The sequence below is a fragment of the Xiphophorus couchianus genome, chromosome 5 (assembly GCF_001444195.1).
Source record: "Xiphophorus couchianus chromosome 5, X_couchianus-1.0, whole genome shotgun sequence".
Lineage (NCBI taxonomy): Eukaryota > Metazoa > Chordata > Actinopteri > Cyprinodontiformes > Poeciliidae > Xiphophorus > Xiphophorus couchianus.
Window position 1 is genome coordinate 23420076 of NC_040232.1, and position 12969 is coordinate 23433044.

General features: G+C 38.7%; 1 protein-coding gene across 3 annotated transcripts in view; it reads left to right on the forward strand.

Moving 5' to 3' along the window:
- The window catches only part of nipal2 (NIPA like domain containing 2), a 28777-nt gene that overhangs the window by 6048 nt on the left and 9760 nt on the right, over positions 1-12969 (forward strand). For all 3 annotated transcript variants that reach the window (XM_028019048.1, XM_028019049.1, XM_028019050.1), the window contains 2 exons: positions 4268-4336; positions 6261-6429. In XM_028019048.1, the coding sequence (XP_027874849.1) occupies positions 4268-4336; positions 6261-6429 (238 nt within the window). The remainder of the gene's footprint in view (positions 1-4267; positions 4337-6260; positions 6430-12969) is intronic.

Genomic DNA, 12969 nt, shown 5'->3' on the forward strand with positions numbered 1-12969 from the left:
TGAGCATAAAAAAATTGATATCTTCCCCACTTGGTCCTGCTTGGAAGCAAACACCCCTCCAACATAAGGAGCTTTCCTGTCTCCTGCTCTCTGTGTGTAAAGTTTGCAATGTTTGCTAAGTAATGGACCCTCCCAGTGTACCGGCCTCGGCTGCTTTGTTTGCTCTTCCTGTGACGGAAAAAGCTCTCTCTCTTTCTCTCTCTCCCTTGGTCTTCCTCCGCTGCTTGTTTTCTCTTTCACACTTTCTCATGTGAATTTGTCTCCCTCAGTGAGTAGAGCATTAATCTTCCGCTGTTTGAGTGAGGTGCTTGATTCCTGCTGAGACCCCCTCTCTCTTTTCCCGACCGTACTCCAAAAGCACACCTCCCGTCTTCATCAATAGGCAACAAATAAACAAAGGAGAGCATAATTCCCTGTAATTAGTTGAATTCCGCTCGTCAGCACGCTTGGTGTGACGGGAATGAATCCAGTAGAAGATGAGATGAATCCCTGCTCACACTTTAAATTGCTTTCTCCAGTGTGAGGTGTGTGAAATGAACTATCCTCAGGCAGTTCATCCACTACCCTAACACCTTCTCGCACGCGCATGAAGTCTCGCTCTTCTCACATGAGGACTCGTTCTGCCCTCCGGTTCCTCTTGGTATTAACCTGCAGCCTCTTCAGACCCCTCATTCAGTCTCTTGGAAAGCCTGACAAGGTTGTTGATGTTGACTTAGTGCATTTGATGGAGGATGTCGTACATCTCCCTGTAACTCAGCAGCACCTACACTGAAATCCTACCCCGATTTAGGGCTGTAGCCAATTTTAATAATCGATTATACTGTCAATTACTCTATTGTTTTATTGATTAGTCTGGTGATTAATCGGTGATTAATCTTAAACAGATTGACACATTCTGCATATTTTTCATTTAAAACCACTTAAGCCTTTTTGTACAATATTAGAAATACATTAAAAGATACTAATAAATAAATTGATTTTTTTATTAGGAAACTAAACATTTTCTTGCCTAAAATCCAATAAGAGCCTTCATTTAGTGAATACTTGATCACTAAGGATGCATCTGCTTGATTTAACCACAACACAGTGTAGGGCTGATTTATTAATTATATATATTTTTTTGAATGAACTGATTAATAATTGGATAGCAAAAGCTTCTTAATAAGAGATTTTTTAAGTAGAATTTGAGCCAGGTGATATTAAAACTATACCACTTACAGAGTTCTGGGTGGAACATATTAATATACAAAGAAGCTTTTTCATCTCGACTGTATAATGTTTACATTTTTGTATATTTTGTCAGCAAATGGCATGTTTTAGTGTCAGAGTCCAGTTGACGATTAATCAATGACGAGATCAGTTGATGATTATTGGAATAATCAGTTATAATCACAAAAAACTGGTTGTGTTTATAATGATTAATCATGATTAATTTATTATGTTTAATAATGAATAAATCACGATTAATCAACCATGTCGATATTTGATTAATTACGATTAATCATTTGAGCCCTACTATGATCTATCAGTCTTTCTGGCTTAAAATGGGAATGAAGTGCTGCAACCTTCCTTCCCTCCACACTCAGAAACTATTTACCTTGACTTGGTGTTGGTCCCTCAGGAATCTTATCAGCACTCTGCCCATCTGCTCCCCACCTCCTCCTCCAAGAAATCCTGTTTCCCTCTCGCACACTGCAATCATTGGGGCTTATATAGAAAAACAAACAGACTGATGTCTAAATCCTGCCGTGCTCTGGTGATGTCTCATCCCGGCTCAGGTATGTTCCAGGTCAGTGGGCTCATCATCAGACATGGTGCCAAAGTGAAAGCAGTGAGCAGGGGGTTGAAATTATGGGAGCAGAGCAGAAAGATAAGACTGAATGTGAATTTCAGATCATCCATAAATCCATAGGGCTTTCAAAGGAGATAAAAAGCACTTTCATGCAACACAGAGCAGTGGTTTTACTGTACAGCGACGTATGTTGAGTGGACTTACAAAATTAGGTTGCGTAATGAGGAGAAAAATCAGAAACAAATAGAAATGGGCCTGGAGTTTTAGGGAAAGCGACAGCTAAGTCTCTTCTTGTTTCATTCATTCTGCTGGATCTTCTGGAGTGACTTATTCATTTTCATTATGTGCACAGCTTACACAAGATGGCTGGAAGTGCCTTACAAATGTCATTGTAATATTTTTGTTGGACTGGAATGTTAAAGGGTTTACAGTTAACTTGATACAATATTTAAAATGTATAAAAATAGCAAATAATTCAGTTTCCTCTCTGTATATTTTGTATAGTTTTGGCTTAATTACAGCTCTGACTGTGGTGTTCTTTCACCAAGTGATCGTTTTTTGGGGGGCGGTCTGTAAGCTCCAGTTAACAATTAATCAGTTACTAAATTCACTGAAGATCCTTTTAATCACTGATTATGTGTGATTAATCTGGTTAATCGTCTCAACCCTATTTCAAAGTGAAATTCAGGTTTTTAAATGTTGAATGGCAATAAGTTGGCATCAGTAGATGGCTAGAAGTTCAACTTAACAAATGTTAAATTACAAAAACTCAAAACAACATGTAGTAGCAACTTTACCACGCAGCAGTGATTAGTTTGGGATGTTCTCAGAAGGTAGTTCAGGTTTTGTGTCTTCTGGGGAAAAAAATGTTGCCTTTAGCAGAGTCACACTGACAACATTGCGGTTGTCTTAATGGACCACTGAACCTGAACATTGACATTCTCCTCTCCTTCATTTTTAATCTTCTTAATCTGTTTTCTTCTCTGCATCTCCTCCCCTGCTCAGCTTCATATCCTTTTGCTTTATTCCTCATATTTGCTCTGATTGGGTTCCCGTTTCTAGTTTCCATCATTCAAATTCCACCCCCAAGCTGTTTGGATTCCTTTATAAAGTTTGTCCTCCCACACCCAGCGGTACATTTATGACCTGAAACTGTTTTTCCACCTGGCAGCTATTTTTGTATGTGAAAAATGTAGCACAACATGTTCTTTTTTGTTTATGAATGAATGCTGGGCTGGCTCAGTAAGCCACAGATAGAGGGAGGTTTTCAGAAAAGTCATTTTTCCTGCTTCTCTTAAACATTTCTATGTTCATCAAATAGTCATAATTTCCTAAGCTTTTTAACATTAATACGTTTTAAGGAAACAGCCTCAAGGAATTATGTTTCATTCGGTCTGTTGAATAGAAAACAGATTATCCTGCATGAATAATATAAATGTAATAGCAGCATGGTAGAGATGTTAAACTGCAACATCAAATTGCTTTTGTAGTAAAATTGGTCCATAGTGAAAAATGTTAAAGAGCACTATAACATAAAAATCACTATATATTTCTGATTTCTTATTTCTTATGATTTCTTATATTCCACAACAAATTATTGTAATTTTATTTGTGCTTGTTGAACAACAAAGTAAAGGAGGTGCAAAAAAAGCAGGCAGAGATCAGGACTAAAAAAACCCCCGCAGCTTTTAGGTCATATTTCTACAATGATCATTAGGGGCATTGTAAATAGATAAAAAGAGAGTAACGTTCTAGAAAAAACAAGGGCATTTCTGAGTTTGAAAAGTCAAAAACTTGCTTGGAAAATCTCAGAACCTTTGAGATTAATTTCAAAAATTTCTAGAACAAAGATGGAAAAATCTTGAGTTTCAAAAGTCAAAACAATTCCCATGTTTTTCTAGAAAATTTCTGAGATTAAGCTCAAAATGTCTGAGTTTTTATTTTTATTTACTCTTTTTTCTCTCTCTCCTTGTCTACAATGGCTCTAATATGCTGTTGTACATTTCTGATAAGTTTTAAACCTTTTGCCATTTCGTTAAGTTCAGTTAAATATGTTTTGGTTCTACAATACCTTTTACTTCTTTTGGGCTTTTAAAAAGTCCTGAACCAGTGTTAAGACCAGAAGTGTTGGAGTATTAAAGAGTTCACCGGCCTCCATCTAAGGTGTCGGATATCATGGGAAAACTACGAAGGTGAAGTGTGTTTGTGTTTTTGTGTGTGTTTCGTGCTTCCTTGTGACCACTGACTTGTGTGTGCGTACAGTCTGAGAATAAAGATTTTAATGTTATTAAACGTCAGGAGCCTGGGCTCCACAGGAGGCTGCAGAGTAATACCTCTGAACAGAATACCGATGGAAAGACGTTCTCTGTGGTTGACATGGAAACGACAGATGTGACAGCTGCAGGGAGTATTATGGGTTGTTTGGCAAGTGGAGCGTTGCCTAATCTTCTGCCTGTTTGCTCTTTGTTTGCACAGAACTATCTCCTGGGGATCATCATCTCCATATGTGGGAATGTCCTCATCAGCGTTTCACTCAACATACAGGTACGGAGCGCCAGCCGACAGCAGGAACGCAGCGCCTCTGAAGGTTTATCTTGCCCGACCAGCTTTCCTCTGATAGTTTACTCTGTTTTCGCGAGGATTTTTGTAAACCTTCCCTGAGGCACTGACTGCATCTCCTGCATCTCCAAAAACAGGCCTGCAGCTTTTCTGCTGCTCAGAGCCTGTTTTTATTTTAAATCAACATACCTTCATGTTGATTTATCTGTGCAACCAACAGATTTTTACCTGTTAAGAAGTGATGCACAGTTGGAACGTGTGGATGATATAACTATAGTAGTAAGAGTTAACCGACTCTTACTAACGCTGCATCTAATGATTATTTTAGTAATCAGTTAATATATCATTTATTCTGACGATTGATCAGATAAAAGCAAATGGCACGTTCTATAAGATTTTTCATTTAACCACTTAAGCCTTTTTATTCAATATTATAAATACATGGGGCATGCTGTGGTGGCGCAGGGGGTTGGCACGCCCCATGTTTGGAGGCCTTAGTCCTCGACGCGGTCGTCGCGGGTTCGACGCCCGGTCCCGACGACCTTTGCCGCATGTCTTCCCCCCTCTCCTCGCCCTCTTTCCTGTCTGCCTACTGTCATTAAAAATACGAGCCACTAGCGCCGCAAAAACTCTTTGGAGAAAAAAAAGAAAAATAAAAAAGTATTATAAATACATTAAAAGATGGAGTCATGCAAAAAATATAAATAAATAAGAAAATTAACATTTTGTTGCCTGTAGTACAGTAACATAGCATTTCCTTAGTGAATGCTTGACATTTGTAGCAAAGGTTGAAAAACTATTTCTAAGATCAGTATCTAAAAACTCAGGACTTTCTGCTTTACTTAACATCAAATACATCTCTAGACTGATCTGTCAATTTATTTTTGGAATAACTGATTAATAATTAGATAGCAAAGGGTGCTTAATAGAAGTTGTTTTTTTAACAGAATTTGAACCAGGTTAATCTAAAACTGCAAAGTGAGGAGATTTAGGTAGAACATACTTAGATTCTTTTTTTTATCATAAATTCATATATATTACAGTATTGGCTTAAGTGCTGAGAAAGTCTTGTTCTTTCAGCAGATGCCCTTTTTAAGTCTAGGTACTCTAGATAACAATTAATTGATTACTAAATTAGCTGACAGTTATTCCAATAATCGATTCATCAGGACTAATCCGATTAGTAGCTTCAGCCCTAAACTAGCAACTCTAATGCTTATCCACATTATTTCCAATTAAAATGCTTGTATTCCTCTCTGAGCTTCTTGTTGTTTATTTACAAGTCATTTTTCTGAGTAAATATTATTCATCAGGAACACACACACACACACACCTTACCTGTCGTACTGACTGGAGTCCAGAAACATTACTCATTTCATGCCCTGGTGTTTTTCTCTTGCTATGTAACTTTGATCATACCTGCAAGGCACCTTTCATGCTGAGCTGCTCTCTGTTTAGCAGTGATAGCAGGCTGATGTGCAGACGTTTGCGTGGTTTTTAGGAACAGGACGGAGGTGTTAGGATTACAAATGTTTTTGAAGAGGTTGCTCGTTTGTCATCATTAGGCAGCGGAAGCTTCCAAAACCAGATTTATTAATGATTGTTCAGCGTAGCGTGTGTTCGTGTCATTAGAACTGTAAAGTCCCACTTCAGTGACTTACCTAATTGGTGTCATGCTTCTGCCTGGATACAATTCTAATCAGCCGAGGGTGTTATGGTGTGTTAACAGTCACATTACATCCGATCTGGTCCTGTATTGTTTATTTAATTACATTTCCTTTTTTTTTTTAAGCCTGAGTGAGACTGAGAAACTGTTGTGTAGTTTTGCATGCTGTGCAGCTCTCTGGTTTAAATCACTTTAAATGATGGTTCCCCTCCCCCCCATCCCACCCTTTTTTCCTGGTGGCAGAAATACGCCCATGTCCGTCAGGCTCAGCGTGGCTCCAAGCCATATTACACGTCTGGGATGTGGTGGTCTGGTGTCGTCCTGATGGGTGTCGGGGAACTGGGGAACTTTGCAGCCTATGGTTTTGCCCCAGCATCGCTGATTGCCCCACTGGGCTGTGTGTCTGTGATAGGTGAGTCTGCTTTTAATCTCTTTTTACTTTTCTGAAGGGCTATGAGAGAAACTTAACTACAATCACATAGCCACACTCAGAAATTTGCAAATGTTCAAACACTGATATGCAAATCAGTAGGTAACTTATACAGGTGTAGCTCAATAAATTTGAATATTGTAAAAAAAATGTTTGTTTCAGAAAGTGAAACTCGTATAATAAATAGATTCATTGCACAAGGTGGAGTATTTCACAAGCCTGTATTTATTGTAATGTTGATGCTTACATGGAAACCCAAAATTTAGTGTCTCAGAAAATTAGAATAATGTATTAGATTAATGCAAACTTTTCCTTTAAAATTCATAAGTTCCATGTTATGCCCGACACAGCTTTCTGGGAAACTCATTTTCAAAAACTGTGAATGTGAGAATATGCGGAAAATTTTCAAAGGGTATGAATATATTTAGCAAAATACTGTAAAAATGTTTCCAGAGTTTCTGTATGTTGAAATTTCACCTGCGCTTTATCGACTGATTTGTTCTAAACTCAAAAAAGATTCTTCTGGGAAATGGGCCTTAAGCACATTAAATGCTCACTGTTTCTTTAACATTTCATAGTATTAGTTGGAGCAATGCAGCAGAAACTTGAAATCACAGCAGGTTGCTCTGTAGCTGGACTGTTGGTGGTTCTCCCATCTCTAGTCGCTTTTAAGATTAATTTGGACATTTATATTTTATCGGTGACCCAGGAAGTCCAATTACCACCAACTGTATAAATCTTAACATTCAGCCCCAAAATGATCTCTCTTCTTCTTTTTTTTTTTTTTTTTTTTTTTTGCAGTTTGAATGAAACATGCCATGAACTGGGCCCAGATTCATTAGCCTGTCAAAACAGAAGCGGCCGGCCTTGCTGGCAGCTGCTTTAAAAGCGGGTTAAATATTGAGCAGGTTCACTTCTCACCTGCTGCCACACATCACTCACTGACCTGGAGGTGGCGGAGAGTCGATGATATTAACGACAGCTATTAACCCGGTGCCTTGAACGATTTTCCTCGTCTCACGAGCGGATGAATGGTTTTTATAACGAGCTAAACAAAACCACAAATCTTGTTAAGAAGGCTTGGAGCTCTTGCTCGCTGTATTTTTGGTGTTCGATTTGCTCCGGCGAGCGGCCGCTTGAAAAATGTCTCTGCCACAATAAGTGGACTTAATCGCTGTAAACCACTGAGAACATCTTTTGTCAGTACGAAGCTGACCTTACTACAGCTTCTTTTCAATCTGTGTAAAAAACACAGGTTTTTAAATATTAGCGTAACATTCCACAGTTTGACACAAATGGGTGTTAAAGGGAGCTGCCAAGCTAATTCATTTACCAGAGATAAAGAGGAGAGGAAGTCGTCTGCAGCTGTGGCACGCTTTGCTCTAATCGTAACTTTCACCTCACACTGACTCACACATTGGAAAATGAACAAGCACACACACACACATGCCTCCACTGCTTGTTCATACCTAAGGTGATGTGTACACTGTATTTCTAAGTTAAAACAAAAAATTATTGTGATTTTAACTCAGAAATTATAGTTCACCAAGTAGATTTAAGTGCAACAGACAAGTTGTCTAAACACTGTTTTTTAAGTTGTGAGTGCTCTTTAGACATGAATTGTAAGTAGTTATAACTTATTTCAGTAATTTAAACAACATAAATTCACAATACAGAAGATAACTGTCTTCCTGTATTTGAATTTTATTTATTTATTGGAGACTTGTTTTATTGAATTTTTCACTCACATTTTCAAGCTAAAATACCTCATTTTAAGTTGGAGGAACTTAAATTCTTGATTTACCTTGCATGAACAAAATATCTAAACTCATCACAATGAATTCTGCTCAGAAACATTTAGTTTGAACAAAGCTTAAAAAAGAGAAAACATTTTCCTCAGTCGTTTCAATCACACAGCTGAAACAGAAATACATGTTTTCCTTAATAACACACAAGATGTAGGTTACGGAAACACACTTCCATCTCAGCACATGATACAAAAGCACACCGCTAAGCACCCTGGGAAAAAGTCCCTCACTTCCACCTTTTTTTTCCTTTCAGTTTTTTTTTTTTTTGTTCAACTTAAAAACCTCCATTTACTCAACTCTTAGAAATACGATAAAATAAAGTTTTAAAAAAGGTAACATAACTACTACGTTTAGCTTTCACAAACGCACATTTAAGTTCAAAATGTAAAACGTGCTAGATTTATTTTACTCAAATGGTAGTAGATACTAGACATGACTAAATATGGCTCAAATGCTTTCCAGTGTAAAAACTCTCAGGTCTGACAGACTTTCCCGATCAGAGATGCTCCCTCCATTAACACATGCGTTCTCCCTCCTGCTGCGCTGTTGTGTACGTTTTCCTAGAGCTGCTTGGCGGCTCAGTGGGGGCTGGTGGGGGGGGATACAGGCAGTGGGGTGCCTTTTGGTGAGTAAACGAGATAAAACCGAGTAGCAGGTCCCGTTGGAGACTAAAAGGAAGCTGGATGAGTGGAAAAACAGAAGAAGGTGATGGCGGAGGAAGATGAATTAATGGAGTGGGACAGCAGGCGGAGGTTGGGTGTGTGTTGAGGTGGTTGACAAGCAGAAGTTGGGAAGGAAAAGGAGAGGATTAGGGGAGGAGATGATGTCATCCCGCTGTCCATGCATGTCACGCCTGCACTGTGATGCTCCGTGGAGAGCAATTACTGCTGTCCTGTCTGTGGAGCTCTCTCTATTAGGACTGACGGCATCATCCAGAATTCAGCCGTCCTCCTCAGATATGAAGTCACTGCATGTTAAAGAACGGGAAGACATGGTGGAAACGGCTGCAGAGCTGTAACCACTGCTTAAAGTGTGATGTTAGCACTGTCTTATAAGTGTAATAAGTAACTTTTATAAAACATATAATTTTGACATATTTGTTAAAACTGTCACCATGTGGTGACAGTATAAATATGAGAGATAATCTGTGAAAAAAGTCAGTCTCCCTCACCACCTCCATGAGCTATGACTGCCGTCTGAAGAGCCAATCAACCTTTATTCATATTAAAATCACAAATTTAAATGGATTTTGTTTGAATTTTGTTACAAAGCAATTGTGAAATAACAAATAAAAATCAAGGCTTTTTCATTTTTTAAAATGCAAATTCAAAAAAGTGATGCTCTCATATGTTTTTGGACTTCTTTACTCTGATACTCCTAAAAAACATCTAGTCCAACTTGAGAAGTTGTAGACTGAAATAAGCCTAAGTCTACCTAAAAAAAAACAATCAATCAATCAGCTGATCGCCATCGCACTAAAACCAGGGAGATAGAGCTTAGAGAATAATCTTTAAAATACATCTGTTAGTTTATAAATCACTTAATATATTTTGCTCAACACCAAAAACATTGTATCAACCTTCCTGACCTCTCAGGTCTTCTGGTTCTAGTTACTCTGCATCCCCAGAACCAAACACAGAGAAGCACCTCAGCATGCTGATTGTTTCTGTTTGTTTCTACTATATTTGTTATATAGTAGAAAAAACAAGGCTCTTTCATCTAATTTAAATAAATACATTTATTTATTTAAATGCACTGCTTTTGAGAATTACTTTTTTATTTTGTTGTGCTTTCTTGCACCATAAAACTGGAACCAACTTCCGGAAAACTTCAAAACTGTTGAAAAACTGAGTTCCTTTAAATCAAGACTATAAGCGCACCTGTGTAGATTTGCCTATGACTAATAATAACTTTATTTTGCAGCATTAATGTAATGTTTGTTTTTTCATCGTGCTTTGTTTTTTATTCATCATGTAAAGCACTTTGGGCTGCCTTGTTGCTGAAATATGTTATACAAATAAACTTGACTCCAATAAAGAAAAGCATTTGCATGCACTCAGTTGCTTCTCTCCCCAGGAAAAGAAATCACACGCATAATAAAGGTCGGCAGTTTTTCACGTTTAGGTTTCTGTTGCAAATGACAGCCAGGCTTCAGTAACTCACCTCTTCCTGTGGGATTCCTGCAGTGTAAAGATGTCAGACACAGTGTGTTTTCCCACTGGGAGCTTCCCCATTACGACACATCTGAGAGGCCGTGTACCGATCTGACACACATGCGTTCAGCAGCGCTGTCACAACTGCATCCCCCAGAGGCTCCTGTGTTGCCATATTTCTCATGTTATCAAGCTGTGCGAATCTCACTTTTTCCATGAGTTGCCATGGTAACTTGGTAGATCCAGCTGGTCCCAGAGGCAAAAGGGACAGTCCTAAATGTGCATGTAAACACGCTCCGAGTGTGAAATATTGAACACTTCCCTGTTTCATCTGCATTTTAAGTAAAGTTGCTGTAAACTTAGTCTGAGTGAACAGTCCTACCTTCTTTATGTGCATTTATTTCAACTGTGCCAAGAAAATCTTATGAAATTTAGTGAGAAATTATTATGTATAATTAAGCTTGTCTTATTTAAATTAACTGCTCTGTCTTGAACTATTGATTTCCTAAATTTACTTTTATGATGGTATTCACAGATAAAACTCTAATATTAGAGTGTCATAAGTGGGGTTGTGTCTGTGTTTGTTGGCACACTGTCTTCTGTGAGCCACACTGTGTGTCTGACACTGAGCTGTTTGTGTTCTCTAGCTAATCTCCTTCTGGTGCTTGTTGAGCTCCTGTTCAAATGGCCCGTCTGTCTGGTTTTTGCTATTTGCAAGCAATTTTTCAGGCCGCCTCTGTCCATGTGCCACTCTCCCTGGTATTATTGTGACATCTCCTGACACACAGAGCTGCCACCGCTGACTCGGCTCCCAAACTCTAACCAAACCCAAACAAAATGTTAGAGGGGCAGTGTTGTGTATTCTCCAGGAACATAGTGCCATTTTATAGCACAATCAAAGTAACTATGTTACCTTCAAAAATGCAGTAGATATCAAATATGACTTCATGCTTCGTGACAGGGTGCATTGTGCTGCTGAAAATAGCCATAGGAAGATGTACTGTGTTCATATAAGGGTCACCAGTTAGAAGCAATGCTTAGTTAGGCTGTGGTGTTGAACAGGACCTCAGAGTGGGCCAAGAAATTACCACCGCTACAAGGCGAGCTGGATCCATGTTTTGCTTTTTGTGTAAGTAATTACACAGACAGACCTAACCCAGTGACCACTGAGTTTGAACACTGTATGAAATATACTGTGACGTAAATGAGTTTAACAAATTATGTCTGTCAGGTGGTCAGTAAGGGTAAGCAGCTTATTATTTTGTAAAGAGCCCGTGTTTTTTGCAATGCTGGGAGATATAATGTATATAGATTGAATTTTAATGTAACATATTTTATTAAATCATTGGTCTGTCATTTACTGATAAATATTTCATAGTTAAGTTGATGCACAACACATCGTGCACTAACAGAAGCTTTTCCTTTCTGTGTCCATTTTGCCAGCGGTGTATGAATGTGTGTTCAGTTTGTCTCAGAAGTCGGCGCTCGGATCTGGGAATGACGTCACGGCCAAGTTAAGAATGTTCTGGTAGCAAGTTGGGAAACCAGTGGGATTTACTCATTGTTTCAGTGTCAGCAACACACGCATCTAATTATGTATTTCTCTCTAATTATGTGTTCAAACACTTTTTTGAAAATGGATGCTCTGTGTGTGTGCTTCTGGCTCAAAAGTGTTTTCACAACATTTTTTAAATCCCAACGGCAACGTTGGATACAGGATTCAGGGCTGCTTGTTGACCTCCGACCTTTCTTGTCAGAATTGCGTCTTCAGGAGGAATATGTTGTTGTATTTCCAGCTGGTAACAGAAAATCTTTAAAAAATGTTAGATTTTCTGAGTTCCCAGCTATATTTTCATCTCATTGTGTGACTGACACTTTAATAATTTCATTGAAGTTTCTGTAGTCTGCGTCCACATATGCAGCACACACTTAAAATCCTGCAAGTACAGAGATTCCCCCCTGCTCAATGACACTCCTCTATATAAGAAATCTGCTAAATGTGTTCTGGTCATTAAGCATTCATGAATTTTGACCATGAGTGTGATGTAAACTGACCTCCTGCCTGACTGCTGTCAGACATCTTTATGTCTTCCTGCTTGTTTTTGTGTCTCGGTCAGTTTGTCTGTCCATCTGTGTTTCTGCCTGTTTACTCAGCACTTCTACATGTCTGCACGCACATCTGTCTGTCTCGCTATTCGTCTCCGTGACAGCCAAACACCGCGAGCGCCGTTTGTCTCCCTCGGTTTGGTGTGTGTCCGGGGGAACGTTAGCAAGACTAATCTGAGGCTTAGCTAATGTGAAGCTGATTGCATTTCACCATCTCGGGTTTTGACAGTGATATTGATGAGTGGTTACAGGAAAAATGCTGCAAAAGTGGTAGAAATGCCAGCATGTTATTCATCATGTACATGTGAAGTCAAATAGTCTGTAGTGTGCGTGGTGTATTGATGAAATGTTCCCAGGTGACTAACAAAGTTCTTAATGGTGACATTAACATACTTTTTAAATTGTATACAATGCAAGGAAAGTACATTCGACTAACTAAATGTTTTGTTTTTTTG